This window comes from Schistosoma haematobium, chromosome 1 (genome assembly GCF_000699445.3).
Source record: "Schistosoma haematobium chromosome 1, whole genome shotgun sequence".
NCBI classification, from domain to species: Eukaryota; Metazoa; Platyhelminthes; class Trematoda; order Strigeidida; family Schistosomatidae; genus Schistosoma; species Schistosoma haematobium.
The window spans coordinates 64,416,864-64,432,144 of record NC_067196.1 but is presented as its reverse complement, the minus strand read 5'-3'; the positions used below and the strand labels follow the sequence as shown (position 1 = coordinate 64,432,144).

At 30.9% G+C, this 15,281-nt stretch overlaps 1 protein-coding gene across 1 annotated transcript in view; it reads left to right on the top strand.

Annotated features, from left to right (window-relative positions):
• The window catches only part of MS3_00001857 (uncharacterized protein), a gene marked incomplete at its 3' end in the record, with an annotated part of 81,075 nt that overhangs the window by 37,576 nt on the left and 28,218 nt on the right, over positions 1-15,281 (top strand). Inside the window, exons 6-8 of the mRNA XM_012939553.3 lie at positions 2,807-3,363; positions 8,930-9,251; positions 14,192-14,387. Of these exons, the coding sequence (XP_012795007.1) occupies positions 2,807-3,363; positions 8,930-9,251; positions 14,192-14,387 (1,075 nt within the window). The remainder of the gene's footprint in view (positions 1-2,806; positions 3,364-8,929; positions 9,252-14,191; positions 14,388-15,281) is intronic.

Genomic DNA, 15,281 nt, shown 5'->3' with positions numbered 1-15,281 from the left:
TTTATGTCAAATTTCATTTTGATAATTTATTAAGCACTAAACACATTTGTGCAATAAAATATATATATATATATATATATATATATATATATATATATATATATATATATATATATATATATATATATATATAACCATACTATCATTCTTAAGACGATAAAAGACGTTCTTTTGTTAATTTTAAAAGGTTATTCTGATGAAATTAAGTGTAGCTGGTATTCATTTTATTATTGTTTGAGCATTTCAACTTGTTTAACAAAATATATGAGTTATATTTTATGTTTACCAACGGACGGTCTACTATTTTCCGGTGATGTCGGCTAATTTAAAAAAATATGGTGTAGATCAAACCATGATGTATCATCATTATTATTAGTCATTAACTGTTTATATGTGCCATTAAAGTTAGTGAAAACATTTGAGCTTAGATTTTCAGGCTATTAAAAAAATGAATGTTGGTAACCATAAGGATGATGTCGATCGTAGTAGTGAAGAGGTATATCATTCATATCTTGTCTTGGACTTTAAAAATTTTCAGTTGAATCTTTTTATTTCATTTTTATCACTTTTTGGATATTAATTATTTCTTCATAGGGATGATGGAGATCAATCATTTCTAAATCAAACGACTATTATGCTGAATTCTAGTTATTATTTTTTTAAATTGGTAATGGAGAATAATTTTTCTCATTTACTAGTAAAGTTGATCTATTTAAAACTGATTGTTTTTTTTATAAAATGACAAACTTTAAAATGCTATCCTAGATGTTTCATTAAATTCAGGTTTAATTTGCTTCCATTTTATGACTTAAATGTTTATAAGCAATAGAACACTTGTATTTATTTATTTTACAATTTTTCATATTTTATGAAATTTAGTACCGATTATACAACTAGTGTCATTTTCATCTTAACTATTACTTAACGTTTTAATATTCTTATCATATAAAGTGGATAGCAGATATATTTTAACTATTTCAGTAAGGTTAATTTTCAATAATTCCAGCTGTTTTAAATTGTTCACAATTTTAAATAAAAATTATAATCCAAAAGTGTATCATTTTTCTCAACAGTATTCCAGTTATAAAAACAAACAAAAAAATTATTTCAATGGTTGAGATCATGAGTCAATTGAAGCTAGACCACCATGGAAAACCTGGAACTACTAGATAGCCCTTTCGTCCTATTGTGGGACTCCTCAGCCGTGTGCACCCATGACCTCGCCTCGTAGGATTCGAACCCAGGATCTATCAGTCTCGCGCACTAGCACTTAACCACTAGACCACTGAGTCAGCATCCAACGGTGTTAATGTCTAACTTCAACCAATCCACGAAATTGACTCATGATCTCAGTCATTGAAATTACTATAATATTCACAAGACCCTTCTGATATGAAAAAAATCATTCATTTTAATATCAAAATTTATTTAACCTGAATTCCATTAATAGTTGGGTTTGATATTTCATAGTAAACTTGTTTCTGTTTACTCGTGACAAACGACTTTTCTTTGTGAAATTAAATTTTTCGTAAATTTTTGTCTATCATTATTTTTATTTAATCCAGACTAACATCAATTCGAGATGTAGTAAAAAAGATTAATGTGACTAAGTAATGTGCGTGTGCATGTTTTATTTTACAAATACGTGGATATTCAAATAATGTTTTCATAACACGAATAACAGTAATGAATTATTCTATTATTTGTTGTCTCATATTCGAAACTATTTCAGTAGTTTTGCATATTGATGGAAAGAAGATAGACATCGTTTTGTAAATTTTTAAGCATAGGATTAAGAGATCCTATAGTCTATTCAGTGATCAAAAATTAGTGATTGAAAGGTCGAATATTGGTTGTTAAAAGAGATCAGTTTTGGAATGTGATTTGCATTATCTCATAATGGCATAAATATTAAACATGTTTAGAATTATAGGTATCATTACTATGATTTGACTTGATAATTTCGAATAAATTGAGCATTGGGTATATTGTTATAAATAAATTAATGTACTTGTAATATCCCAATGAATTGAAAAATTAGATTTTCTACTCATTCTGATATTAATTATGTTTAGATTTAATTAGTGTCGAAAGCTAAAGTAGTACAATCAAATAACAGATGTGTTTTAAAGCACTGAAATATGAAGTAAATAAAGTCAATAGTCAGATTGTATCTCATGAATTTAGTACAGACTCATTCGATAAACAATATTTTACTCATAGATTTGTTGTCGTTCGGACTTTTAAACAGCTAATTCCGGGGACTTCTAACCGAGGTAAAAATAGGTGTTCAGTACTGTTCAGTACTAAAATTTTCTCAGGATAAAATGAATTTGAGATCAAATAAGCTTTGAAATATACAACTGTTCCCGCCTATGTAAATAATAGTTATTCATTTATATTGAAAATTTAAAAGTTTATTATTTCTTTAATCGTTAATTTATTTATAAATTCTTTACTATTTTTTAGTTAGAAGTGTAAAATCTCATATATTCCAAATGTCTTTCATTATCACTATGATATTTTTTATTATAAAAATTTGGTTAATCATATAATTACGTCAGCTTGACAGGTTGTGCTAAAATACTTAGATGATCACAACATCGTAACTCTAAATAAGCCTTTTATTTCGAAACAATTATAATAAGTAACATATTACTATGTTTTTAAGAATTGTAAGAGTTTATATGTGTTGGATATATTTATTTTGAACGTTTTAACTGTTAAACTGGATTTGATAAATTATTTCGTTTTTCGTACATTTAAGCTGTAATTACGTAAAAGTTTTTTACACATTTCACTTCAGATAGTTGAACGTAAAGCAGAACTGGCTATTTCTGAACAATATTCACTGATGTCTTGTTCTTCGTCCTATTCTCATCCTAAACCTTTGGTAAATCCTACGAAACAAATTATGAAAACGTCACCGACAACTGTTCAACCGTCAAACCATCAACCATCTTTATCAAATCAATCATTAAATGCACATAATATTGAATCGTTAGCTAGTGCAAGTACAGGCAGTGGAGGAGGAGTGAAAAGTATTGAATGTGGTGCAAGTGTAACAACAACTAGTTTGATAAGCGGATCACTATTTGATCATAGAGATAGCAAGCATACATTGAACTCAACAACAACAAATTCAGCAAACAAATTGCCACATAAATCAACCAGTGTTCATGTATCACCTTCAATGACTGAAGTTATTGTTGAACCAAAGCATCAAAGGTCTAGTAATGTTAACAAACCACCAAACGATTTCAATAATGCTACAATACAATGTAATCAAAAAGGTAGTCAATCTAGTATTAGACAGACTAGTACTGGTTCAAGATTATCTAGACGCGGGGTAGCATGCGCTGGGTAAGTTACTCTTTTTTTTAAAAACAAATAGTCCAATAGTATGCTTATTCCCGTTTAATTGATATATATTCATTAATGTTTGTGAAATTTGAATCAATTAAGAACTGAGAAAATTAACTTTTCAGCAAAGAAAGTCCTTTCGGTGATATCGTTTACTAGATCTGTAAAGTCGTATTTTTAGTTATTTTGTACGTAAAGTGGTTTATGATAGAAATAAACAGATTATTGCGTCATTGTCAGAAGTACCAAAAGTCAGTTAGGGGTCAGGGTCACGTAGTGGCCGTAGGGTAATAACAATGAAATAAAATATAGCCATGAGCTATGAAAGACTATCCACTTAATGTTTATGAGAAGGATGAAACTACGAACAAACACTTCAAAATAATATATAGAACAGAGATGTGAAAGATAACTGTCCACATGAATAATATATGAAGATGAATTAAGAGGAACCAAATACATTTCAAGTTACTAGCAAAATAAGAAGAGGTGTTAGAAACATAATAATCGAATGGATTGGATAAATCGGATCTGAACATAAAGACCAGGCATGAGTCAGTCAACATATTCTCCGCTGTGCACTAGTTTCTTATTCAGGTTCCGTTCAAATTGACTAGTTTTACTTTGTGAGTTGTCCTCAATGAAGATTCTGGTGGAGATAGATGACCGGAATTGTCTACATGTTCAACAGTCGAGCTACTCACTGATTTATACTCACCATTCTGGATAGTGTTCGGATATGCGTTTGTAAAGTGCATGGTTTGTACATCTGATATATAAGCTGCAAAAGAGAAAGTAAACTGACAGATAAACACTGAGGTGGCCTAAAGTGTATCCTTGGTACATTCTTTTGTAGGATATTTGCAGGAAAGTACAATTCGTAACTCAACTGAATAAAAGGTTCTCTTCAAAAATTAGATTATTTGGTTTCGTAAGATCTCTACAATTACATCTTTGAAATTAATGTTCATGAGTAAAATCTTCCGTAAGATAGTTTTTTCAGTCAAGTGTTTTGATTTCAGACCATTTAGTTCCTAGGATTTGGTGTTAACTGTTTACATTAAACACATTTATTGTCATATTATTCCTATACTCAGTTATTATTTTGTTATATTGCTGTATAATGAGCATAAATGAAAATTGAGTCCGATTTTACCCACATTCAAATAATTAATAACTTATAGCTTTTAAAAGAATGAGTTTCTTTTTCTATTTGGCATAATAGCTAGTCTGTTGGAATATTATTCTAGAGTTTTTGCACTAGAATAGTAATTACACAGGTATTATAATATTTCAGTATATACGATCACACGTTTTGTAATAATGGTTTTATCTGAACAGTCACATCAAAGCTGTTAGTGGATAATGGTTTTGTGAATAATAAAAATCATCACGAAGATGTTTCTGGCAACACGGAAAAAAAAAGCTAAGCATCCTTTTGGTCAAATTAGTTAGTGTTCGTTTATTTATTAGAGACTTTGTGGCCAATCATTTAAAAATATAATGGTAAATTTTTCATGATAACTTATTCATTTAATACGTGGGTTTGAATTTATAGAAGAATAATGGGACTTTTGGTTAGTTTGTTCTACAATGAGTTTTATTATTCAACCAAGGTTTTTATAATTTTACAAATCTGTAAAACTAATTTGTCATTGAAATGATTTGTTTTCTGACTTTGCGTCTTAATTACCTCTCATTTTTTTTAACATACATAAAGCTGAACAGCTTGAATCTTGATCATTTATTTGATTCAAGAACGCTTAAGAGCCGAGTGCAAAAGTTGGCAGACAAGTCCGTTTTAGCATTCATTCTGATAACAATATGTGTTTCAACATCTTAGTTACTTTTTTATTACTAAAACGTTTTATTCGCCTTGAGAATCATATATATGTATATATTCGTAAATTGTATTGGATCATATTACATAGGAACAGACAACTTGAGTTCATTTATATTTCTATACTTTAAATACTTCACATTCTTAGTATTATTGTTTTTATTGTAATGGTTTCCTGCAAATTTGAAATTTTCAGTTGGGTTGATTATAAAGTGTTTTGATTTATCATTATTGTATGTTTAATTTAGTTAGTATATGGGTGTGATTGTGTAAACAATGGTCACTGAAATCTTGCTATTGAACAATGAAATGTATGTTGAGCTAATGGCTTCAGTGGAAAAGTGTCAGGATATATGAAAAAATAAACAACTAAGAATTGCACTTACCATCCCTAAAACATCTAAAAATGTATTTATATCAACATGATGAATGATTTATGAACATACCATTAACTTCATATTAATTTACTTCTAATTTTGATTATTCGTGTTATAGACAGGATGGATTTATTTTCTATTTAAAAAAGTAGTAGTCTTATGAATGTATCCTTAATTTTTTGTTTTTACGATATACTATTATTACAAGATAATAGGACTGGTGACAGATGTTATGCTACCCCTAGGCTGCATATGCGATCGATAAGCTATACACAGACTGGATGCACGATTATAAGTAGAAAACTGGGGTTCAAACGAGACAATACTTTATTCAACATAATCTTAGGGTGTTTATACTCATTAAGTCTAAAGCAGATATAGACTATAGTAACAAAATCAAAAATTAAGTAGTCAGTATGATGTGTCTGTCAGTTCACGCTCCATAGCCAATCATATTTACAATTAACAGCTAAACAGTTTTTATATTGTAACATATTTAACGCATTGATGAAACTTCAGAGAGCTAGTACATCTCCTTTTTTAGACTAATTGTTTTTATACTTTAATAATTAGTCATAATATATTCCTCTACCTTGACTGTTTGTCTATGCATAGCCAATTTCTTTAAAAGGTATATTACTTAAAATTAATTTAGCTGTTCTTATCACTTTATGATGATCTGCACAACCTTATCCATTTAAATTATTAATGAGAAATAATTATTTCTTAGGGATAACTGAACACAGTGATTATTTACTAAAGAATGAGGTGTTTTAAAAATCCTATTTGATAGTTAAAAAACTAATATAATTATCATGTATTTCACAGTACTGTTCAACATTAACGAGAACGCTTAATTGTAATCAATAGCGAGTTGAACCGAAAATGATTTCATTTAGTCGTGCATTTTTATTTTGCCTAAACCAGTTCGTGTAATGGAGCTATCTGTGTTATAGTACTAACAAACAATTTATTTATCATTTATTTACTGATCAAAACATAGACTGAACAAAACAACACTCTAATTGTTATTTTGTTAAATAAATACTGACTATCTAATGTTTTACATGGTTCTTTATCCGTTTTTTTTTTAAAACGATATCAGTTTGTAAAGCAAATAACCATAAAACTGTACAACAGAAAATAACCATCCTAATAATAATGTTTGATTTTTTAAATTGTCTTTGAAATGAATTTCGCCAAATTTTTTCGATATTATAACTTGTGGAGTCGATCGATTTAAAAAAATGTTGTTCACTCGAACACGTTCAGTATTGTAACTGAACATATTAAATCAATGAAAATATTTCAATGTTTAGTTTATTTTTGTTATATAATTAATGACTATCAGTTCAATACAAGTTAAAGAATTTTAAATGAAAGTTGTCGGTTATAAAATAAAATGTAACTATATCACTATCCAACTTTTGTCGGGGAAAAACAAAAATACGTTTAAATGAAGTCATCTGTAAAATTTGTCCAATTTGTCGCCTATTTTTAGATATCTATCATGTTCCACTGTTTTTTTTTTCAAAAAAAAAAAGATTTTGGTTCAAATGAACAATAGATATTATTAATTTTGACAATTCAGTCTATCTTATAAGCTTATTCCAATAATGTAAATTACTACCTTAGTATTTGTTTTAATCTTTTCTGTTTTGTGTATTTATAAATAAAATATGTACATAAATAACAGTAAAATTCTGATCATCTTATAAGTGTTTTAATTTTTAAGTATTTAACAGTTGCTTTTCTACTTAATATTTTATGGATGTTATAGAGACTCACTTCAGATTCCGTCAACTTGTACGTATGATACATTTTTACCTTTGATACTTTATGCATATATTGAAGGTACATTAAATAATGAAACATTTTCTGGTAAAAATGAGTAACATAGGAATGTTGGATTATGTTGAAATCTTTGAATAATACCAAAACATCTATAAATAAGTAGTTTCGATAGTTTAACAAGGCTATTCATCTAGGTAATTCATATTATCTTTATTGTCGTCATTATTATTAGTTTGTATAGAAGCGTCTTTAGGATAAATTCTATTTAGTTGTTTGATGTAAACGCTTCAACAAACTCAAAGTACAATTTTCCTTCCGAATTATTATTATTATTCATTTTCTTATTTAACAGATAATGCCGATAACCATTTAAAACCTTTAATAATTCCGGGCAAGTAAATTATCAGGTCACTTATTATTTCAATACCGATTTATTTTTAAATGGCAGATGTGATTGGCTGATAGAAAGCAAACTAATCCTATTTAATATCTCTAATATAATTGAGTATTTCTTTTAAATTCATTCATTAGTGAGTACTACCTAACAGATAACGTCATCCATTTTTAAAAAATACGAATTAAGTAATTCACTTCAACCATATAGATAACGAATTATTACAAAGTATGTTTGAAAAAGGATTAGCAATTCACTTTGATCATGCTTCATTCGGGTAATGAATGCATTTTATTGTTGGTGCAAATACTTTTATGTTCATATTATGAATATTTAAATACAACATCTATCATTACGAATCGCTGTTGACAAATTCTTATTTGTGAACTATATGTGTTGATTCTCTTCTTTCATTGAATAATTTCACATTTTATTAATATAGATAATATATATTTCTGTGATCATTTGTGTTTCGGTCTTGCCTATCTATCTTTTTGTTTGTTTGTGTATGTTGTATTATTCTGTTGCATGAACTAATTGTTTATTGTGAAATTTCAAGATTTCCCTGTCGTCAGATTGTTTATACTATCGATACAAATAAACATCGAAAACTTTTTATTATACTCCATTTGAAAATTTCATTTTTGTAAGCAAAGTTTTTTTTTTAATTTTCATGGTGACTACTTTAGGCGGATTTTATAAAAAACCTTTGTAATTTTTTCAGTATTTTTATGACGCAAGTTAAATTAACGGAAGATTCTTTGTTAAACGGGAGTTTACAATTTATAGTTTGTATCTAAGACTAAGTTTTCAAATTTATTTACAAAAATACTCTGACACCCAGAGATAAAATCTAAAAGTGTGTGTGATTATTATACCAGGTTGTCCTGAATATTTGCAAATTATGGACTAACTTTTCTTAGTGTTAACTTTCCAGATTTAGGTTCTAATTTTCCATAAAAACTGAAATTCAGTAGCCAAATGTCGAATATGTGAAGCTGTAAAGTAGTTAACATCGCAATTGAAATATTTGATTTTTTGTTTATTAGAGATTGATTTTAACTTTGGTGGTATTTTTCCTTTGATTTTCTGATTAGCTGTAATTTTATATCTCGTTATTGAAAAAATGTAAATTTTTGTAATGTGTTTTCCAATTGACAGATTTCCAGCTTTTTCTTGGTGCAGTGGGCTGCAACGCGTAACTGCTGGTTGTGCATCGTTGGGCCGTGGTCATCATAGTCTACAAGGAAGTAGTAAAAACTCTAGCCAACAAAAGTTGACTGGAAATACAAAATCTCAAAGATCCGTCCAATCTAGCGAATTTACAAATCTTGGCACCAGACCTACACCCCCTCCAAAACCTGGTCCGCTAATTGTGGAAGTATTTCTCACTAGAGGGACAAAAAGTGGTTTAGGATTCAGTATAACTGGTGGTGTTGGAAATGAAACAATCAACGGTGACTCAGGAATTTTTGTAACTAAGGTTTGTAATAATATTATATACTTCTATTCTACATTAGAATATTTCTGATTTAATATAGAATACTGTTTTACAACTGGATTATGAATCATCTATATATTTTCTATATCTGGGTGTTATAAGTGGAAGTGAAAAACTTTATCGGTTGATAAATTTGTGATTTACGAACAAGATTGTAACAGTGTTCTATAGTTATATAATTCAATGTTCATTAGGTGATTTCAAGAAGCCAAACGATACACATTGAATTTATGTGTCTATATCATTGTACTAAAAATGTGTCTTTGCCATAAATTCTCATTCTCACGATTAAAATGGCTAAGTTAAGCTCTATCCCTTGTTTTATAGTTTTGAGAAGTTATATGAGATTTTCTGAAATTAAAAAGTAATCTGTTAAACAATTTTTATTCATTAGATCAATTCCCTCATGAATAGCCATATTGAACATATTTTGTTGTAGGAAATTTTTTATCAGTAACTAATTCTAGTAATCAGATTCTTTTTTCTTTTTCTTTACGGGACCTTTTGACTTGGGTTGTTTGTTTTCATGAATGATGCACTATTATCGTTCAAGTAGGTCTGATCCATTGAAGCACCATTTCATTATCTTCAACCAAATATTTAAGTGAAAGTTCCTCAACTGAAATGTTTATAATGATCTGTATAGTGTGATGATTTTAATTGTGTAGTGAAGTATGAACTTTGAGTTGTTAGAGTTTCATCGGGTTTTTTCCATATTTTGTCTTCATACTTTAATATCACTTCTAATTGGCTAGTTATGTTCACTGTGTTATATCCGAGCGAAGATCAAATCACGAGTAACTTCTGAGACCTATAATGGACTAATATTATCTATATATTCTTATGATATAACTATTCAGTAATTAGATTTTGTATATTTATATTCATATTATAAGCTTCATTTTGACCCATAGATTATTATTGTGCGATTTACTGTTCTTAAGCTATGTTCAGTTTATTGACTACTGCCTCCTACGTTCACAGTCACTTTTTGGCTTTATTGTGTATGAATGTTATTTCCTCTTTTATGGTGCGTTGCGGTCTGTTTGGTTGACATAAAAACCCAGTGTGTCTGAAATCACTGATTTGATTCGATTCGCATGGTGGAAGCTGTATTGGTGTTCTTGATTTAACTGGACGGTCTAGGCGAATAAGGGACCAATAAGGACACTAGGCTGCTCATACCAGTCAAACGTCTTTGGTTTAGCACAATGTGAAAATTGTATAGTCGTATCTCATTTGGTGGATAAATCACGTTTTAACTAGCCGGACATAAAGTCATAACACACTGACGTATTTACTGTTATCTAAATCAGTTGTTATACACGGACTTTATATCATTTCTACCTGCTGAATACACAAATGGCTAGATTACCAAAACTCTTTTCAGAAAAAGGATATTTGGTATTCATTTGCTTCAGACATCTTCAGATTTCTCCAAATACCAACTATCTGTGTTTTCCAGACTGCTTGAGTTTGTTTACCATTTTAGCCTATTAATCATTAGGTTATGTAGGATGTATAATACACAAATAATATATATAATAAAAATCATAACTGTTAACAAGCATAGAGCATAAGATTTTGTGCAATTTATACCAAATACGGTATAAATATATACATACTTTATGGATATGGTGTTTTAGAAATATTCGCCTTTAATTTTTTAAAATGTATTTATAGCTATGAGCTCAGTGGATCCAAGGATACTTTCAGTTATAGTATTTTATTCATATTCTGTCATGTACTATTTTAATGAATAATATAGCACATAAATCGTTTCAATATCATTTTATTTGAGATCAAATATTTACTTCATCTGTAAATATGGTTACCATCTGACACTATGGGATTAGAAAACAAACTTACATTCTTTTATTCGTGATTCTTGTTCAACAGTACTTCTGTTTTAATTCAATTTGATATTCTTGTATTAAAATAAAATGTACTAAGCTCGGCATGACACTCAGTCAGTGATTTGTTATAACTCTGGGTATTTTTCATATGTCATTTGATCTTAATTATTAGTCAAAATAGGTGTGTAATCAATATATAAATCAGTGTATTTTCGACTAGGATCGTCGTCTCGTGTGGTTGATAAACCTTCATTTGTACCAGTCTTGGTGTTCTTACTTCACATCGTAGGAATTGGAGTGGTTCATCGTTTTACAAGTATAAGTAATAAGCGATTCAGATATAACAATTGACGAACAGTCATAGCACCACCACTTACTTACGCCCGTTATCCTTCGTGGAGGAGCATAGACCGCCCTTCAGCATTATCCATCGAACTTTGTCCTGGACAATCCTTTCCAGTGGCTTCCAGTTGCTGTTCATCCTTTTCACGTCTGCTTCCGATTCTCGACGTAGGGTGTTATTCTGCTTTCCACTTTCCCTTTTCTCTTCAGGATTCCAAGTTAGCACTTGCTTTGTGATGCAGTTTGGTGAGTTCCGCAATGTATTTCCTATCAACCTCCAGGGTCTTTTCCTAATTTCTTCTTCTTCAAGTAGAAGCTGGTTTGTCTTCTCCCGCAGTAGGTTGTTGCTGATGGTATCGGCTCAACGGACAGTGAGTATCTTTCGTAGACCGTTGTTTATAAATACCTGTACTTTTATGATGATGGTTGTGGTAGTTCACAAAGTTTGAGTTCCGTACAGTAGAACTGACCTGACGTTCGTATTGAAGATTCTGACTTTGATATCGGTTGACAGTTGTTTTGAGTTCCATACATTCTTCAACTGTAGGGTGGAGACCTTGCTTTGTCAATCCTCGCCTTTGCGTCTGCATCAGATCCTCCACGTTCATCGATTATGCTGATCAGGTACATGGAAAATCCCACATCTTCCAGAGCTTCTCCATCAAGTCTGATTGCGCTGGTATTGACTGTGTTTTATTCGAGGATCTTGTTTTGATCCCTTGTGTATGTTGAGGCCTACTGATGCAAAGGTTGCCGCCACACTAGTTGTCTTCATTTGCATTTGTTGATGTGTATGTGATAGGAGAGCTACGTCAACTGAGAAGTGCAAATCGTCTAGTTGCATCCAACCTGTCCATTGTATTCCATACTCCCCCTTCATATATGGAGGTCTTCATGATCTAGTCAACCACGATAAGGAAGAGAGAGGTTGCGAGTAAGCAGCCTTGCCTGACACTTGGAATGAGTCTGTTAGCTGTCCTCCATGCACGACTTCACAGTGTATTCCATTGTATGAATTTCGGATGATGTTGAAGATTTTCTCAGGTACACCATAGCATCGAAGATTCTATAATGCTCTCCTATCCACACTGTCAAATGCTTTTTCATAATCAATGAAGTTGATATATGGTTACGATTTCCACTCAAGTGATTGTCCAACGAGTGTCGCGATTTGATCTATGCACGAACGATCCTTACGGAATGCAGTCTGTTGATCTCGAACCTGGAGGCCTATTGAATCTTTCATCAGGTTGAGCAACACTCTTGAGAATCTTTCCTGGTTCTGATAGTGTGATGCTTCTGTAGATTTCACATTTTCTCAGATCTTCTTTCTTTGGTATTTTGATGAGGTATCTTTCCAGTCCATTAGCACTTGTCCTTCCTCCCAAATGTTCCTGAATAGAGTGTGAGGCATGTTTGCAGTTACTTCTGTGTGTGACATTAGTGCTTCGCTTGGTATATTGTCGTATCCTGCTACTTTCCCGCTCTTGATTTGTATGGTGACCGGTGATCCTGATTTCTTCGGTCGTTGGTTGAGTGACATGTATAGGAAGGTCTATAGATGCTGCTTCGATGTCCGGTGGGTTTAGTGGTGCTGGTCTATTCAAAAGGTCCTCGAAGTACTCTACGCATCTGTTCCATTATACTTGATTCTTACTGATTAGCTTGCCTTCTTTGTCCTTGGCCTGTCTCTCTGGTCTACTATATTTCCCTGCTAGTTTATTCGTTGTGTCATATGGTTGTTTCATATTTCCTTCTCTTGCAGCTTTTCCTACCTTCGTTGCTAGGTTTCCGATGTATTTCTGCTTGTCAGCCTTAATGCTCTTCTTCACTTGGTTGGTTACGTCTCTGTATTCAGCTTGCACCTTGGCTTTCTCTATTCTTGTTCGTCTGTTGTTGATTGCTGACTTCTTGTTCTTCCTTTCTTGGATTTTTGCAGGGTTTCGATAGAGATTCATTCCTGAAGATGATGCTTCCATAACACCATCAAGAAACTTAATATCCAGTGATTTGTTTGTCAAGTGAAGCCTCTAAAACGCATGGCTGTATATAACTGCTGTTGTGATGTGACCTACTTATATCCACACAAGTAGTATATAATGATCAGGAATAGAATGCATTTCAGTAGAAGATCGAGAAGGAAAGAACGGAAACGGAAAGCAATTGGTATTAGAATGCACAAGTAATGAAATCTGAGACGATGGACTGATATTTGCAAAAGAAACAGTCAACTTTGGATTGATATTTTGCAAATTAATTATTTACTCTATGGTTCTCAGATTTTAGTGAGATGTTCTGTAATTTTGTGTTCAAATACATTCGATAGTCCCCGCTCGTGTTCTTGTTCACTACACTATTAGCTTTTCTTAAAGGGAAATGTGTTGTTAGTACTGAAATTCATGACATGTCAGTAATTTAGGTTGACTGAAAGTTCCTCTGAAATTCAGATGAGTAGTGATCGAAACATGATTTCAATCTAAATAAATTTGTTATAAATAAATACAGATGTGATTTTCTTTAAGAATCCATAGATCAAAACATTTCAATTTTCTTATCAGAATTTACAATCTGATTAGCTTTTAAATTAATGTACAAATCGGAAATTAGTTCAGCTGTGATAACTGACTAAAGCTACGTGAATATCTGAATATGATTTATCAAGTACTGGGTGTATAACTATAATGTCTTCTTTTGAATATCTCCTTGTTTTTAAAATGGTTTTAGCTTACTCCTGGTGGTGTTGCAGAAACAGATGGTCGAATTCGTATTGGTGATAGAATTGTTCAAGTAAATGATATACCACTTATTGATGTAACTCATGAACAAGCAGTCCGTGTTTTAAAACAAGCTGGTGATCAGGTTCGACTTGTTCTGGTAAAACATGTAAATAATTATTCATCAGATCAAACTTCATCAACAGGTAAGTGTCAGGTTATAGTCGTATACAGTTATAAGTACTAATAGCATGATTTTGACGTTAGCATTTGAAGTTATATAGCTTCGTTCTCATGAATCTTTCGTTGTATGAAAGTGGTTTTTACATGTTCATGTGTTTTTACTCAAATAATAAGTGGTTTTATTGTAGCATATTTTGTTGGAAAGTGTTTAAAAACACCTATTATATGAAAATTTGCCCATCCTTAGACGGTCTCGGTCATACTTCAATATGACCGAAAAAAACTTGGAATCTTTTGAATTTTTTATCACAAGTATCTCATTTTTTACTACAGTTAGATAAACAATGTTCCAATCTTCTTACTGAAAATTTACATTGAAATTTCCTTTGGCTGTCCCATGTCATAACTTGTCATCAGTATTTTTCATATTCAGTTAATCAAATATCCGAAATTATTGATGTATTTATATTCGTGTCGTCGATTAAAAATTTACAAGAAAACACTACATAGTGTCCTAAAGCAATCTTTAATATTCCGTTATATGATCTATAATAATTTTACAAAGCGAATAGTTTCACAGTATTTGGGCGCCGAGTTGATGTGAGACATTAAAGAGGAAGAATGTATTTGTAAAATCTCAGCGAAAGGATTCAAAGTAAATCCAACGTTTTGCCTGACAATTTGGTCCAAGCTTTTTCAAGGAAATATTTCCTTTAATGTTATACAGAGTGAATTTAAAATGCAAACAAAGCATAAATTAATTTTAATATTACAGATTTATTTTTCTGTTGATCTTGAAAAAAAAAAGAATAAAATCACAGTTTTAAGAATCCCTACACAAAATTGTCGCAAATCTTAGGTCGTAGTTAAATTTTAACCGATGTATATGTACAATTTGTTATCAAACAGTTGATAAA